At 41.0% G+C, this 17,546-nt stretch overlaps 1 protein-coding gene across 2 annotated transcripts in view; it reads right to left on the bottom strand.

Annotated features, from left to right (window-relative positions):
- Positions 1-17,200, bottom strand: part of armh3 (armadillo like helical domain containing 3) — a 51,183-nt gene extending 33,983 nt beyond the window's left edge. For both annotated transcript variants that reach the window (XM_061988323.1, XM_061988324.1), the window contains exons 1-8: positions 17,080-17,200; positions 8,128-8,237; positions 7,985-8,041; positions 5,540-5,686; positions 5,351-5,458; positions 5,184-5,276; positions 5,026-5,100; positions 22-108 (exon numbers count right to left, since the gene is read on the bottom strand). In XM_061988323.1, coding sequence (XP_061844307.1) covers positions 22-108; positions 5,026-5,100; positions 5,184-5,276; positions 5,351-5,458; positions 5,540-5,686; positions 7,985-8,041; positions 8,128-8,229 — 669 coding nt within the window. In that variant the 5' untranslated portion in view covers positions 8,230-8,237; positions 17,080-17,200. The remainder of the gene's footprint in view (positions 1-21; positions 109-5,025; positions 5,101-5,183; positions 5,277-5,350; positions 5,459-5,539; positions 5,687-7,984; positions 8,042-8,127; positions 8,238-17,079) is intronic.
- Positions 17,201-17,546: the final 346 nt, after the last annotated feature.

Genomic DNA, 17,546 nt, shown 5'->3' with positions numbered 1-17,546 from the left:
CAATATGTGCAAAGAACAAACCTCATACTTTCTGTAGTTGACCAGAAGGGCCAGTAGAACCACAGCATCATAACCATGCTGCCCTCTACTGGTCGCATCTGAAAGAATCTGTTGGGTAGAAATACAACAGCACTGAGAAGTGTTGAAAGCCACCATCTGTCATTTAGACACATTCAATTCCTCAAAAGTATAATATACAACACAATAGGGTTGCGCGATACAGATGGCATATGACATTAACATTATAAATTTGACCGATGAAAGAGCTTTTAATACTATCCTTATATTGTGATAATGCATGTTGAGGACACATTCTAGCTGTGTTTGCAAACTTGACAGCAACAAGCGAATGAACGCGTCCCCAACACTGTAGTATTCTTGCTAGCGGCTAATAGTCCTCCACAGTGCAAAGCCACTTCTAAGTCTGTAAGTACACTATATTGCCAAAAGTTTTTGGCCACCTGCCTTGACTCACATATGAACTTGAAATGCCATCCTATTCCTAACCTATAGAGTTCAATATGATGTCAGTCCACCTTTTGCAGCAATCACAGCTTCAACTCTTCTCGGAAGGCTGTCCATAAGGTTGCGGAGTGTTTATAGGAATTTTCCACCATTCTTCCAAAAGTGCATTGGTGAGGTCACACACTGATGTTGGTCGAAAAGGCCTGGCTCTTAGTTTCCGTTCTAATTCATCCCAAAGGTGTTCTATCGGGTTCAGGTCAGGACTCTGTGCAGGCCAGTCAAGTTCATCCACACCAGACTCTGTCATCCATGTCTTTATGGACTTTGCTTTGTGCACTGGTGCACAGTCATGTTGGAAGAGGAAGAGGCCTGCTCCAAACTGTTCCCCCAAGGTTGGGAGCATGGAATTGTCCAAAATATTTTTTAGTATCCTGGAGAATTCAAAGTTCATTTCATTAGAACTGAGGGGCCAAGTCCAACTCCTGAAAAACAACCCCACACTATAATTCCTCCTCCACCAAATTTCACACTCGGCACAATGCGGTCCGAAATGTACCGTTCTCCTGGCAACCTCCAAACCCAGACTCGTGATTTCTCAATCCAGAGAACGCGTCTCCACTGCTCTAGAGTCCAGTGACGACGTGCTTTACACCCCTGCATCCGACGCTTTGCATTGGACTTGGTGATGTATGGCTTATATCATGGGTGTCAAACTCTTGCCAACCCTCCCGGGAGACTCCCAAATTTCAGTGCCCCTCCCAAAAATCTGCCCCGAGCTGTCGTCACGTCCGCTTTTCATCCAGTCCAACGACCTGCTGGCTCAGTCACATAATATGTGCGGCTTCTGCAAGCACCAACACAAGTGAATGCAAGCATACTAGATCAACAGCCATACAGGTCACAATGAGGGTGGCCGTATAAACAACTTTAACACTGTTACAAATATGTGCCACACTGATAAACACATTTCGGGGGAACATACGCACGGTAACACAACATAAACACAACAGAACAAATACCCAGAACCCTTTGCAGCACTAACTCTTCCGGGACGCTACAATGTGTGTGTGTGTGTGTGTGTGTGTGTGTGTGTGCGTGTGCGTGTGTGTGGTTTGGTGGTAGTGGGGGTGTATTTTGTAGCGTCCTGGAAGAGTTAATGCTGCAAAGGGTTCTGGGTATTTGTTCTGTTGTGTTTATGTTGTGTTACGGTGCGGATGTTCTCCCGAAATGTGTTTGTCATTCTTGTTTGGTGTGGGTTCACAGTGTGGCGCATATTTGTAACAGTGTTAAAGTTGTTTATATGGCCACCCTCAGTGTAACCTGTATGGCTGATGATTCTCGGGAGGGGCAATTCCCGGGAAATTCGAGAGGGTTGGCAAGTATGCTCTACCGCCGTGTGCACACAGTTTGCTGGAAAACTCAGTGTACTCGGCGCTGAGTTAAGCCGGCGATTTGGCGACTTTAATGGTCAGAAATGTAGATTTGAACTGCTTAGTAATCTCTTCGCAGTTGATGTGGAAAACGCACCAATTAACCTCCAAATGGAGCTGATTGAACTCCAGTGTGATGACACGCTGAAGTCAAAGTATGATGCTGTTGGCGCCGCATAGTTTCCACAATTCATCCCTGACACAATGCCTCAGCTCCGCACCCAAGCTGCTCAAACTGCTCCATGTTCGGCAGCACTTATCTATGTGAGCAACTTTTCTCCTCAATGAAGATGACGAAAACGTCTCACAGGATACGTCTGACTGATGAACACCTTCATTCGATAATGAAGGTTGCCTCAGCTCAAAGCCTGAGCCCCGACATTAATGAATTAGCATCCAAGAAAAGATGCCAGGTATCTGGCTTGGGCACATCAGATTAGATCAGTGTGTTGTAAACTGAGCAGCTTAAAGTCCTGAATGGTTGGTTTATTCACTGCTATTTTATTTTCAAATGTATTAGCCTGTGGAAAAAGTTAATGTTGATATTTACCTCAGAAGGCTGCAAATAGAAAATAGGCATTCAATGTTTATTTAAATTGTATTTGATATGCCATTGATATTTTTTAATAATTATTATTATTATTTGAAACTCGATTTTGCATGTCACTATAAAGTTATATAAGCCTTGCTTGTTCAATATTCAATGCAAAACTTGTTTGGGTCCCTATTAAAAGGTTAATTTGTTCAACCTTGGCCCACGGCTTTGTTCAGTTTTAAATTTTGGCCCACTCTGTATTTGAGTTTGACACCCCTGGCTTAGATGCAGCTGGTCGGCCATTGAAACCCATTCCATGAAGCTCTCTGCATACTATACATGGGCTAATTGGAAGGTCACATGAAGTTTGGAGCTCTGTAGCAACTGACTGTGCAGAAAGTCGGTGACCTCTTTGCATTATGCGCTTCAGCATCCGCTGACCCCTCTCTGTCAGTTTACGTAGGCTACCACTCCGTGGCTGAGTTGCTGTTGTTCCCAAACTCTTACATTTTCTTACAATAAAGCCGACGATTGACTTTGGAGAATTTAGGAGCGAGGAAATTTCACGACTAGATTTGTTGCACAGGTGGCATCCTATGACAGTTCCACGCTGGAAATCAGAGCTCCTGAGAGCGGCCCATTCTTTCACAAATGTTTGTAGAAACAGTCTCCATGCCTAAGTGCTTGAATTTATACACCTGTGGCCGGGCCAAGTGATTCGGACACCTGATTCTGATCATTTGGATGGGTGGCCAAATACTTTTGGCAATATAGTGTATCTAAACATGCTACACTATACACCGGAAGAGGATATGCTAATGCAAGCTAGAGCTATTGAATGACAACAAATATTAACAGTAACAATACCAATTATAGTATCAGTATATGGGTAATACTACAATGATTAAATTGACATTTATTATCAAAAATATTTACAGTGGTTGGATCGATATCCTTTTACTATCAAAAATAATTGTGTCATTTCTTTATATTGCTTTACAAACTTAGGGGGGAAAAAGTCTATGGACGCAAAAGGACTTTAAAGACGTTCTATTATGCAAAATACAATGTTCTTACCTTATGGAACATGTTTTTTTTGTATTTGGGATCTCCATAAGTCTTGAAAATGTAAATCAAAACATGGAGGCATGGCAGAAATATTCATAAAACAATCTTGCCTTCCTTCATATTTTCTCCAAACGAGGCGTTTGGAATTTGAGTAGCTATGTTAGTATTTGTCACTTGTCAGTGGATATCCCCATTTACAGGTATGGTAAAGTTTTGGGCCGAGTCGTTATGGTCCTTTTTCTCTATCCTCTTGTTGTTGGGCCGACTGTATAAACACACACATTCTAAAATCCTCCGCTGTTGTCATTTACTTATCTGTCAGTGAACTCTATTTGGAAGCGCTAAAAACTACAACATGGTTGATGGTGAGAAGTCGCAGTCAAAGTGGAGGCACATAAATAAGACCGCTCATAAAACAGCGCACCCTGAAGAGACTGTCAGAAAGTGACTTGAAAACAGTTTATAAAATATAGTTATGCAAAATTTTGACCAAAGCACTATCCTGTTCCCATGAGGAGGTGTTTTAAATATGACCCATTCAACGGCAAAAACTAAATGATTTAAAAATCTAAACCAATATAAGGAAATAGTCTAAATATTTAATTGCTATTGTTACACCACCAACCTGTGTTCTTGTCTGGTGTAATTAATAATCAATTTAATGATCAAAATTTTAATTATTAAATGATGTTGAAAAGTATCAGAATTGGTATGACCGATACTGTCCCTGTTATGACTTGGTACTAGAAGGATTGATAGCCAAATTTGTAGTATAGCCTAAGACTAATGTATCTAAACAACAGAAGAATATGTGCTTTATACATTTTAACAGAAGAGTAGATAGAACCATGTTACAACAGAAAGAAACCAGCTATTAACAGTAAATTATCAAGTAAGTTATTTATAGTTCTGATGCATACGTCAGCAGCCAATTTAGGAGCCTTTGTAACTCGTTTTAAAATGGTTCTATTATCATTTATATACCAAATAATATATTATGATATATAAAGTTGGCTGCAATATAGATTGTGATAAAGATTTTAGGCCATATCGCCCATCCCTACAACACATAAAAATAGTATTTCTAATTTAAAACATGTCTTCTTTGTCAATTAATACTCACATTAATAATTTTAGTTTTTACAACTTTCCAATGGCTGAGTGTTGGGGCCCTGGTGGGGAATCGAACCTGAGTCATCTGCACAAAAAGTAGCAACTACACGACCAGTGCCCAGTCTGCAATACTACTTAATGCTACACTAAATACTAAAAAACGACTAAATGACAACAAGGCAAACCTCTTATCTTGAAATGTAATATTATTGTTTTCATTAATACTACTTTGTTATTGAAATACATATTTTTTATTTACTTATATTTGAGAATTGAGGAAAATAATTTAATAATCTAACTTTAATACTTATTTTATTCCGCAATTATAGGCCGTTATACATAGAAGTAAAAAAAAATATTTTTGTATTTTTACTGGCACACAGATGTGAAGTTGCAGGTTTGCTTATAACTTACCTGCAGAATGGCTTCAAATATGCTATTGATCATCACATATTCCAAGATGGTATTCTGACTGATATTGTCGGTTACCTGCAAACACATAGATTGAAGTGATTTCCCCCCCCACTTAAGTAAAATAATCTGTTACATGAAGGTCTTCTATATTGTCTCACCGTCACCAGACACAGCAGAAGTTTGAGACAAAGGCTCTTTAGACTTTCTGAACCATCTCCACAAAGAAGGCTATCCAGGCTCTCCATTAAGTCCTGCAGCAAGCACAAACCCCTTGTAATTCTTTTAACGTGACGCTGTGTATTCATGCTGGAGATTCTCTGTATACCTTCATCCTTTGCTCGGCTTTGTCAAAGCCCATGAGCATATTAATGATGTCAAAGCCAGACGCCGACTTGTTCTTTTGATGAACCCCACGAAAAAGTGCACATAGAGTCTGGGGGAGAAGCACACACAGGTTGCAATAAGAGAGAACTGCGTTACATATTCTACATGCTAAGATAGTAAATGTAGTCACCTGGAGAGCATTGACTACTTTGATCTGATGCTCCTCTCCAAGAGCCTGAACGCTGTGATGGAACAGCGAGTTAATGTTGTCCTGGATCCGCTGAACCTCCTCGCCATCGACACTCTCGAGCTTCGACTCAAGGTACTCTAAGTTCACCTGGAAGAGCAATGCAGTCATTTTGAAGTGTACAAAAAAGCAGTGCTTAATTGTGTTAATGCAAATGACTGGAGGATGATAACACATTTGAGCATGAAGGAATTGTTCACTTGGCCATCTCTTAATTCCCTACAGACAACACAGCACACTCTCTGCCTAATCCGGCCCAGGAATGACACCAACCCAAGTTCAGTTCAAAACTTGGGAAAGACTAACATAGGGGTCCCCAAACCTGGGGGCCACATTGGGTTGAAAGAATTTGGCCGGGAACCGGGCTATTCATTTGTGTGTGTGTGTATATATATACACACATATTACTACATATACAGTACAGGCCAAAAGTTTGGACACACCTTCTCATTCTTTGAAGGAATAAAGGAAGTCTTTATTTTCATTCTCCAGCAGAGCCAACAGCAATGCTAGCTCGACAAGCAAGATATATATATATATATATATATATATATATATATATATATACATACACACACGTTAGGTCAGGAAAAAACACAGGCTATTTCATCCCTACAAGCCTGTTTCCCAGGTTTCACTGCTCTTCAGGGGATTTTATAACATTTCATACAAATTTTCCTGACCTAACGTATATTCCACTCTACCCCGGTATTGAGCACTGTATAACGGATAAACCACAGAAACCTCGACTATAGATATATACATATATATGTGTGCGTGTGTGTAAGCAGATATTAACAGGAAATCAACAAGTAGATTAATAAGAGTCTAGAAGGGAATATAATAACTGCTGGTGTCACAGTCAGGGCAGATCGATCCATAAAATGGTGAAGTCGATACCAGGGGTAGTAACAGTATATACTAGAGTGATTAGGTCAATATTTCAATGTTCTCAAAATCTTTTTTGTTTTTGTTAATGTTTACAAATTCAGGGAAATATTTCCTGGACACAGGGAAACTTTGAGGGATATAAAAGAGTAGTTGATAGTAGTTTTTGCTTTTCTTTAGTTATTGTGTACTATTGACTTTATTTTGCTCAAGCAATTGTATTGTAAAAAAAGGGAATAAGGAACTTGTTTAAATATTGTGTTGATATTATCAAACTGTCAATAGCACTAAGCATAAATAATTTGAAATATTTACAGTTAATACATGGGATGTATAGGCTGATCTCAATATACGAGTCGGCAGCAAAAAACCCTCATCGCAATTTAGTAATGTTAGAAATAGTATATTCACGTTTAGTGGCAAGTATTTATGCATTACTTAGGGTTTCCGAGATGGTAAAATCATATTTGCCACAACAAAATCTGTCGCCACAGCTTGAAAATATAAATATATTTTTTTTTACATGAAACCAAATAAAAGTAATATAATGTATTGTAGCCTCCAGAAGAATTCACACAAAGTCTGACACTATTTTTTACTTGTTTTGCCAATCTTATGATAACCGGAACACTCTAAATAACTAAAGTTCCTTGGGTGAATTAAATAAACTCACTACACCGGTATGTTTTAGCACTTTCTTGGCGAGTTTACTGACAGTTATACAGTAAGTAAGAACTTTACACTACTTTGCATTAGAAATGGCAACAGCGGAGGATGAATGCCCCATAACAAGAAGATAGAGAAAAAATAGGAAGCTTATCCACTACAGGCACTGACCTCAAAGGCGGACGCGTGCAATTTTTCAGGATTTATGCAGATCCCAAATACAGACCAGCAAGTACCAGAAGGTAAGAAAACTTGCTTTTGCATAATATTGCGAAACAAAACGCCAGATAATATGTCTTACCTTATACACACACCATAATAATACTCCTATGTTGAAGCACACCAAGCGGTGCGGCTTCATAGCTTACCAAAGTCGTACTAAAACATTTTGATAGATTTTTGAGTGCCGTATGTAATGTTCTATATTTTCGATGGAACATATAAAATGTTGGTGTTGTTTACTTGAGTCATATTGCCATCATAGTGCAGTGTACATGTATCTCTTATGTTTGACTGCCATCTACTGGTCACACTTACAAAATTGCTTCGAGGTTGGTAAGCAAAACCAGAATTATTCCGTACAATAGGCGCACCGGGTTCTAAGGCGCACTGTCGAGTTTTGAAAAAAAAATAAAACAATTTTTAAGTGTGCCTTATAGTCCGAAAAATACGGTAATTTAAAAATGTTTAATACTGATTTTTTATAACTTTTTGAGCATTTTTAAAGAAAATCTTATCATCATAGCAAATTATACAATGAAGACATGCAGACCACACCCCCACTGCCACAGATATCTCGTCAATCTAGGTGAAACCCTGATCACTCTACTGTACCTTCATTAGAAACAGCTCATCCCAGAAGCGAGGGCTGTTTTTAGCAGGGTCTTCTTTCTGAATTGAACAGACAACGCATCGTTTCAATAAACATATTTAACATTCCTAATATAGTTTGCAGTTGTCATGCTCATGATACTCACTGCAAAGATCTCATCGTACATCAACACCACCTTCTCCTTTAGGGGTTTCTTAGAGGACGACGTCCTCCTTAGCAAACCTGCCTTCTTCTCCACCTGAGACATGACTGGGCCTGGGGACGAGGACAGATACACACTACAGCAGTGTTTTTCAACCTTTTTTGAGCCATGGCACATTTTTTACGTTGAAAATATCTGGAGGCAAACCACCAGCAGAAATGATTAAAAAACGAAACTCAGTTGACAGTAAAAAGTCTTTGTCGCAATTGTTGGATATGACTTTAAACCAAAACCAAGCATGCATCACTATAGCTCTTGTCTCTAAGTAGGTGTACTGTCACCATCTGTCACATCACGCTGTGACTTATTTTGACTTTTTTTGCTGTTTTCCTGTGTGTAGTGTTTTAGTTCTTGTCTTGCGCTCCTATTTTGGTGGCTTTTTCTCTTTTTGGTATTTTCCTGTTGCAGTTTCATGTCTTGCTTTGAGCGATATTTCCCACATCTACTTTGTTTTAGCAATCAAGAATATTTCAGTTGCTTTTATCCTTATTTGTGGGGACATTGCTCCACAGTAAGTCTTTGCTGTCGTCCAGCATTCTATTTTGGTTAACTTTGTAGCCAGTTCAGTTTTAGTTTCGTTCTGCATGGCCTTCCCTAAGCTTCAATGCCTTTTCTTAGTGGCACTCACCTTTTGTTTATTTTTGGTTTAAGCATTAGACACCTTTTTACCTGCACACTGCCTCCCGCTGTTTCCGACATCTACAAAGCAATTAGCTATCGGCTTCCACCTACTGATATGGTATGGTATAACATGGTTACTCTGCAGAGCTCTAGACAGCACCGACACTCAACAACAACACATCATTTGCAGACTATAATTACTGGTTTGCAAAAAAATATTTTTACCCCAAATAGGTGAAATTAGATAATCTCCCACGGCACACCAGACAGAAAATTACTGCACTACAGTACTGACAAAGAGTTGGGTGTATTTGGATAGACCTAAAATGTATTATCCAACTGTTTTTTACTGTTTCGCACCTTTTTGCACGAGTTGCCGTTCTCTAACAAGGAACTGAATGAAACAGATCACAAGTGTGTGATCCATAAATGGACCAATAAATGTCCTAGTTTAATGAGAATTGGTATTTAAACATTCCACATTTGATATCATCAGACCAAGACAGCACCTAAGGTTTGATCAACGTTATCTCGTCATTTCGAGGCTTCAAAAAGAATGTTCTCAGAGGCAAGTAGCCACTGATCTTTGATTGTCAACAGCAGTATTGCAACAGAGCTACAGACTGGAAGAGTCAAATAAAGGCATACTGTATAAAATGCAGTGTTCCCATACATTTATTTGTGATGAATTGTTGTTACAACTCTGTACAGTGGATGATATTGTAACTCCGCTCGGGATGGGCGATATATATTGTAGCCTCCTGTGATGACGACATATATTACAATGTATTCTTTGGTATATAACGGGAACCATTTCAAAACGGGTTACAAAGGCTCCTAATTTGGCTGCTGACATATGCGGTAACATAGTGTCATTTCCAGTTGTAGTATTTTCTCAAAACTATCGGTATTATTTATCTAGTTGCTAATGTACTGTTAATAACTGTTTACTTTCTTTTGCAACATAATTCTATCTACATTTCTGTTAAAATGAAAATACACACTTATTATGAAAATACATACTTATTATTTATCTAGTTGGTAATGTACTGTTAATAACTATTTACTTTCGTTTGTAACATGTTTCTATCTACACTTCTGTTAAAATGAAAATACACACTTATTATGAAAATACACACTTATTCTTCTGTGTTGTTTGGCTACTTCAAATTAGTTTTGGCGATACTATAAATGTGGGTATCGATCAAATAAAGTAGTTACAGGGGCAGTAATGGGCACACCAATGCACACAAATGCTGATAATTCAGATTGTCAACATCATTGAACAACTACATTTTTTATCAAATGTATAAATCAGACAAAAACAGGACAGCGGTGAAAGAATATCAATCAAATATTAATTTATTTCCTGCTACTGGCTCTGATGGCCCTGTGATGAGGTGGCGACTTGTCCAGGGTGTACCCCGCCTAACGCCCGAATGCAGCTGAGATAGGCTCCAGCACCCCCCACGACCCGAACGAGACAAGCGGTAGAAAATGGATGGATGGATGGGCTCTGATTTAAATAATAAATTTTTTCCCCCCCTTAAAATCTTTGTGTTAAGGGACTTATTTTCTGAGCTGGTAAACAACAACAAAACCACTGTAACCAACTGGAAGTATCAGCCATATACTGACACTATACTTGGTATTGTTACTGTCGATATTTCTATTGACACGCCCACCTTTGTTAACATTCAAGACCTCTAGCTTGCGGTTAGCGTATCCTTCTACGGTGTGTAGTGTAGAATGTTTAGCTATTCCTCGTCCTCCACTGACGAGAAAAGGAAAAAATAGTTTATTTGTTACGTGCATTCCTCGACGCGCACCGCTGGGCACGCTCCTACTGTTACGGTTCAAACACCTGCCGCCTCTCACTCTGCTGTGTGCGCCTCGGGACAGGCCCACGGGCGTTCCTCTCCTGCAGCGCGGCTGCACGCACTTTGCAATCAACACACGCTGATGAGACTCCTGCCGTCTTAAGCCAGCGTGTACTGCGTTCCAGGGCCAGAACGTAGCTACTTGTACATGTACAGTTAGCCGTACACGTCGCTAGCTTCCTTGCTCCTTGTGTTTTGCTTCCGTTGTGCTCATTGTGTCTTGTCCTGTGTTGCCATCCAGCAGCCCTTCGTCATCCCCTGGTTTCTAGCTGTGTGTCTTGTCTTCCTGGATCCCCTCTGGACTATCTGCTGCCTTCCTGGATCTCGACCTCACGCCTGCCCTCAGACAACGACACCTCGCTCAAGCCCCTGACCTTCTGTCTGACCCTGGACCTTCGAGCCTGCCTTACACTTCCTGGACTTCTGCATCTGCCTCAACACGCACCTCCAACACCTCCCGGTAACACTCAACAGATAATCGCTTCACATAGTCACACATCACATATTTGGTTTAATTACACATGTCACACATTTGTGCAAATACACATGCTCCAAGCTAACGACGTCCCTGCCTCCGTGCCGTCTCTCTCTCCCACTGTACCGTTACATTATTTGCCGCCATGGAGGTGAGGATTGCTGACTTAGAAGTGGCTTTGCACTGTTAGGGACAATAGTCGCTAACAAAAATGCTCCACTGTGTTGAGGATAGGGTTGTACGGTATAGCGGTATTAGTATAGTACCGTGATACTAATGAATCATATTCGGTACTATACAGCCTCTAAAAATAAAATGTACCGGTCCCGCCCCTGTCGTCATCAGGTCATGACATTGCTGGTTTACAAGCAGACGAGCATGTTCAGCACCGCACAATCACTGAGTAAATGGTAAATGGCTTGTACTTGTGTAGCGCTTTTCTACCTTTTTTAAGGAACTCAAAGCGCTTTGACACTATTTCCACATTCACCCATTCACACACACATTCACACACTGACGGCGGGACCTGCCATGCAAGGCCCTGACCAGGACCCATCAGGAGCAAGGGTGAAGTGTCTTGCTCAAGGACACAACGGATGTGAATAGGATGGTAGAAGGTGGGGATTGAACCAGGAACCCTCAGGTTGCTGGCACAGCCACTCTCCCAACCGCGCCACGCCGTCCCCAAGCAGCTACTTACAAGCAGACACAGTGTGTAGACAGAAAAGGGAGAACGGACGCATTTTGGCTTAAAAACGATAAAGGTGAAGTTATAACACTGAAACGCCCTCGGGAAGAGGTGCTTTAAGACATGGCTAGCTACCTAGCGGCGAAAGTCCATCCGCAGTCTGCAGTGTTGTAGAAATTTCTAAATCACTAATTCTCGTCTCCGTGGCTACAAATAAAGTAAGTTTCTTACAAGTATCATCCCTGCAGGACGAGGAATTGCTAAACGTGCTTCACTACACACCATAGCTCACCGGCGTCACAATGTAAACAAACGCCATGGGTGGATCTACACCTGACATCCACTGTAATGATACCAAGTACAGGAGCGTATCTAGGCGATACTACTATGATTACGTCAATATTTTTTGGCATCACAACATCTTCTTTCATTTTTTTTAAATGTATATTATGTTTGTAAACTCAGGAAATATGTCCCTGAACACATGAGGACTTTGAATATGACCAATGTATGATCCTGTAACGACTTGGTATCGGATTGATACCCAAATTTGTGGTATCATCCAAAACTAATGTAAAGTATCCAAACAACAAAAGAATAAGCGAAACTCAGTTGACAGTAAAAGGTTGTTGTCGCAATTGTTGGATATGACTTTAAACCATAACCAAGCATGCATCACTATAGCTCTTGTCTCAAAGTAGGTGTACTGTCACGACCTGACATCATGCCGTGACTTATTTTGAGTTTTTTGGTGTTTTCCTGTGTGTAGTGTTTTAATTCCTGTCTCGTGCTCCTATTTTGGTGGCTTTTTTTTTCTTTTTTTGGTATTTTCTTGTAGCAGTTTCATGTCTTCCTTTGAGCGCTATTTCCCGCATCTACTTGGTTTTAGCAATCAAGAATATTTCAGTTGTTTTTATCCTTCTTTGTGTGAACATTGTTGATTGTCATGCCATGTTCGGATGTACATTGTGGACGTTGTCTTTGCTCCACGGTAAGTCTTTGCTGTCGTCCATCATTCTGTATTTGTTTACTTTGCAACCAGTTCAGTTTTATTTTCGTTTTGCATAGCCATCCTTAAGCTTCAATGCCTTTTCTTAGCTGCACTCGCCCTTTGTTTATTTTTGGTTTAAGCATTAGACCTTTTTACCTGCACACTGTCGTCTGCATATTGTGATCACGACAAACCATGTTCCCGACATCGACAAAGCAATTAGCTACTTGCTGCCACCTGCTGATATGGAAGAGTATTACTCTGCCGAGCTCGAGACAGCACAGACACTCAAAAACGGCATGTTTGCAGATTATTATTACTGGTTTGCAAAAAATATTTTTAACCCAAATAGGTGAAAATACATAATCTCCTACGGCACACCAGACTGTATCTCACGACACACTAAATAAGTGTAATATATTTTGACTCTGTACCTACCCTAATAATATCTTATACCAGTGTTTTTCAACCTTTTTCGAGCCAAGGCACATTTTGTTCATAAAAAAAATACAGAGGGAGACCACCAGCAGAAAAGGTTAAAAAATGAAACTCCACCAGGTTGTTGTGCCTTATTTTGAGTTTGTTGTTGTTTCCTGTGTGTAGTGCTTTAGTTCCTGTCTGGCGCTGATTATTTGGTGACCCTTCCTGTTTTGTTGGTGTTCTCCTGTAGCAGCTTCACGTCTTCCTTTGAGTACTATTGCCCGCACCTGCTTTGTTTTTGCAATCAACACTATTGAAGTTGTGCGTACGCTATCCTTCTTTGTGGGGACTAAAGCTGCAACTAACAACTAATTTGATAATCGATTAATCTGTCGATTATTACTTCGATCAACCGATTAATAATCGGATAAAAGAGACAAACTACATTTCTATCCTTTCCAGTATTTTATTGGGAAAAAAAACAGCATACTGGCACCATACTTATTTTGATTATTGTTTCTCAGCTGTTTGTAAATGTTGCAGTTTATAAATAAAGGTTTATAAAAAAAATATTTTTTAAATAAATTAATTTTAAAAAAGTGGCCTCCGCGCATGCTCATAGCATAGATCCAACGAATCAATGACTAAATTAATCGCCAACTATTTTTTATAATCGATTTTAATCGATTTAATCGATTAGTTGTTGCAGCCCTAGTGGGGACATTGTTGATTGTCGTGTCATGTACGGATGTGCTGTGTGGACGCCGTCTTTGCTCCACACGCTGCAAGTTTTTGCTGTCGTCCAGCATTCTGTTTTTGTTGACTTTGTAGCCAGTTCAGTTTTACTTTTGTTTTAAATAGCCATCCCTATGCTTCAGTGACTTTTCCTAGCGGGACATGCCTTTTGTTGATTTTTGGTTTAAGCGTTACATACCTTTTTACCTGCACGCTGTCTCCCGCTGTGCTCTGCATATTGGGATCACGACAAACCATCGTCGACGCGCTCCGACTTCTACAAAGCAATGAACTACCTGCTGCCACCTACTGATATGGAGTATTACAAGATTACCCTGCCAAGCTCTACACAGCACAGGCACTAGACCAGTGTTTTTCAACCTTTTTTGAGCCAAGGCACATTTTTTGCGTTGAAAGAAATCCGGAGGCACACCACCATCAGAAATCATTAAAAAACGAAACTCAGTTGACAGTAAAAAGTCTTTGTAGCAATTGTTGGATATGACTTTAAACCATAATCAACCATGCATCCATATAGCTCTTGTCTCAAAGTAGGTCTACTGTCATGACCTGTCACATCTGACTAATTTTGAGTTTTTTGCTGTTTTCCTGTGTGCAGTGTTTTAGCTCTTGTCTTGCGCTCCTATTTTGGTGTCTTTTTCTCTTTTTTTGGTGTTTTCCTGTAGCAGTTTCATGTCTTCCTTTGAGCGATATTTCCCGCATCTACTTTGTTTTAGCAATCAAGAATATATCAGTTGTTTTTTTATACTTATTTGTGGGGACATTGTTGATTGTCATGTCATGTTCGGATGTACATTGTGGACACCGTCTTTGCTCCACAGTAAGTCTTTGCTGTCGTCCAGCATTCTGTTTTTGCTTACTTTGTAGCCAGTTCAGTTTCAGTTTCGTTCTGCATGGCCTTCCCTAAGCTTCAATGCCTTTTCTTAGGTGCACTTACCTTTTGTTTATTTTTGGTTTAAGCATTAGACACCATGAACAAGACTCCGAGGTACTTGAACTCCTCCACTTGGGGCAAGATCTCCTCCCCAACACGGAGATGGCACTCCACCCTTTTCCGGTCGAGAACCATGGACTCGGATTTGGAGGTGCTGATTCTCATCCCAGTCGCTTCACACTCAGCTGCGAACCGATCCAGTGAGAGCTGAAGGTCCTGGCCAGATGAAGCCATCAGGACCACATCATCTGCAAAAAGCAGAGACCTAATCCTGCAGCCACCAAACCAGATCCCCTCAACGCCTTGACTGCGCCTAGAAATTCTGTCCATAAAAGTTATGAACAGAATCGGTGACAAAGGGCAGCCTTGGCGGAGTCCAACCCTCACTGGAAACGTGTCCGACTTACTACCGGCAATGCGGACCAAGCTCTGGCACTGATCATACAGGGAGCGGACTGCCACAATCAGACAGTCCGATACCCCATACTCTCTGAGCACTCCCCACAGGACTTCCCGAGGGACACGGTCGAATTGTGGTGAAGAAGGAGCTGAGCCGGAAGGCAAAGCTCTCAATTTACCGGTCGATCTACGTTCCCATCCTCACCTATGGTCATGAGCTTTGGGTTATGGCCGAAAGGACAAGATCACGGGTACAAGCGGCCGAAATGAGTTTCCTCCGCCGGGTGGCGGGGCTCTCCCTTAGAGATAGGGTGAGAAGCTCTGCCATCCGGGAGGAGCTCAAAGTAAAGCCGCTGCTCCTCCACATCGAGAGGAGCCAGATGAGGTGGTTCGGGCATCTGGTCAGGATGCCACCCGAACGCCTCCCTAGGGAGGTGTTTATGGCACGTCCGACCGGTAGGAGGCCGCGGGGAAGACCCAGGACACGTTGGGAAGACTATGTCTCCCGGCTGGCCTGGGAACGCCTCGGGGTCCCACAGGAAGAGCTGGACGAAGTGGCTGGGGAGAGGGAAGTCTGGGCTTCCCTGCTTAGGCTGCTGCCCCCGCGACCCGACCTCGGATAAGCGGAAGAAGATGGATGGATGGATGGCATTAGACACCTTTTTACCTGCACGCTGCCTTCCGCTGTTTCCGACATCTACAAAGCAATTAGCCACCGGCTGCCACCTACTGATATGGAAGAGTATTACACGGTTACTCTGCCGAGCTCTAGACAGCACCAACACATCATTTGCAGACTATAATTACTGGTTTGCAAAAAATATTTTTAACCCAAATAGGTGAAATTAGATAATCTCCCACGGCACACCAGACTGTATCTCACGGCACACCAGTGTGCCGCGGCACAGTGGTTGAAAAACACTGCACTAGACAACGGCACATTATTATGATTATTGATTTGCAAAAAATATTTTTTGGACCAATTAGGTGAAGTTGCATAATTTCCCACGGCACACCAGACAATTGCTGCGGCACAGTGGTTGAAAACCACTGCCTTATACACTAAGGTATTATTAGGGTAGGTTCTGTACCTACCCTAATAATACCTTATGCTATAAGGTATTATTAGGGTAGGTACAGAGTCAACATATATTACATTTATTTGTACCCCGCCTTCCGCCCGATTGTAGCTGAGATAGGCTCCAGCGCCCCCGCGACCCCAAAGGGAATAAGCGGTAGCAAATGGATGGATGGATGGATGAATAACAGGCCTTATTGCCCAAATAACTGTTTTAGGCTTTTCAAATGGACAAAATGCATGAAATTGTGGTTTTTAATATTCAGGCTAACATTGTGTTAGCCATGTAACTTGTTGTCATCAACTTTCAACGTTTTGTTTATAACATCATGCATGGCACAGGATGTGTGGGATGGGATGCTAACCAGTTAATGTTACTTTGTTCGGTAATGTTTGTTAACTTACGTGTAAGTCTGCGAAACAAACACAACACAACGTTGGACGTGTTCATATTTTAGCATTGCTAATAGCCGATTGCATTATATCTGTTGGCCAATGCGCAGCTAATGCTAGCTAGCTAAAGCCTGGCCAGACAAGGTTGTTATCATTAACGTAGCGAGCTTCGACGACAAAACGGTTGACATGGACGCATTTAAGTGCTAGTTGCGTTGCGTTGTTATTATATTGATTCTAAGAGCGTCTTCCATTCTTACCTCACTTTCAATGTATGGAGTGTGTATGTAGTTCATAAATCCTTCACACAGCAATAGCTTTTGCTAGCATGCTGCTAACTCTCCAGCCCCCTAGTGGTCGACAGTGTCCCTGCACCCAAACATGGCAACAATAATACGATACGGTACAGTCAGTAATCATTTTTATACACTTAGCTCGAAGCGGCATCTATCCTATTTCAATAACTGGTATTATTATTATGTCGTTTTGTTGTTTTTGAATAATGTTTTTTTTGTGTGTCCAAAGTGCGTTAACCTCGGCCCTTATAGAAGTAGAATAATTGTCTCACATCAACTTATATACAAACCTCGTTTCCATATGAGTTGGGAAATTGTGTTAGATGTAAATATAAACGGAATACAATGATTTGCAAATCCTTTTCAACCCATATTCAATTGAATGCACTACAAAGACAAGATATTTGATGTTCAAACTAATAAACTTTATT

This window comes from Nerophis lumbriciformis, linkage group LG27 (genome assembly GCF_033978685.3).
Source record: "Nerophis lumbriciformis linkage group LG27, RoL_Nlum_v2.1, whole genome shotgun sequence".
In the NCBI taxonomy this organism is placed as follows: domain Eukaryota; kingdom Metazoa; phylum Chordata; class Actinopteri; order Syngnathiformes; family Syngnathidae; genus Nerophis; species Nerophis lumbriciformis.
The sequence above is the reverse complement of the archived record's forward strand: the minus strand, read 5'-3'. Positions and strand labels throughout refer to the sequence as shown.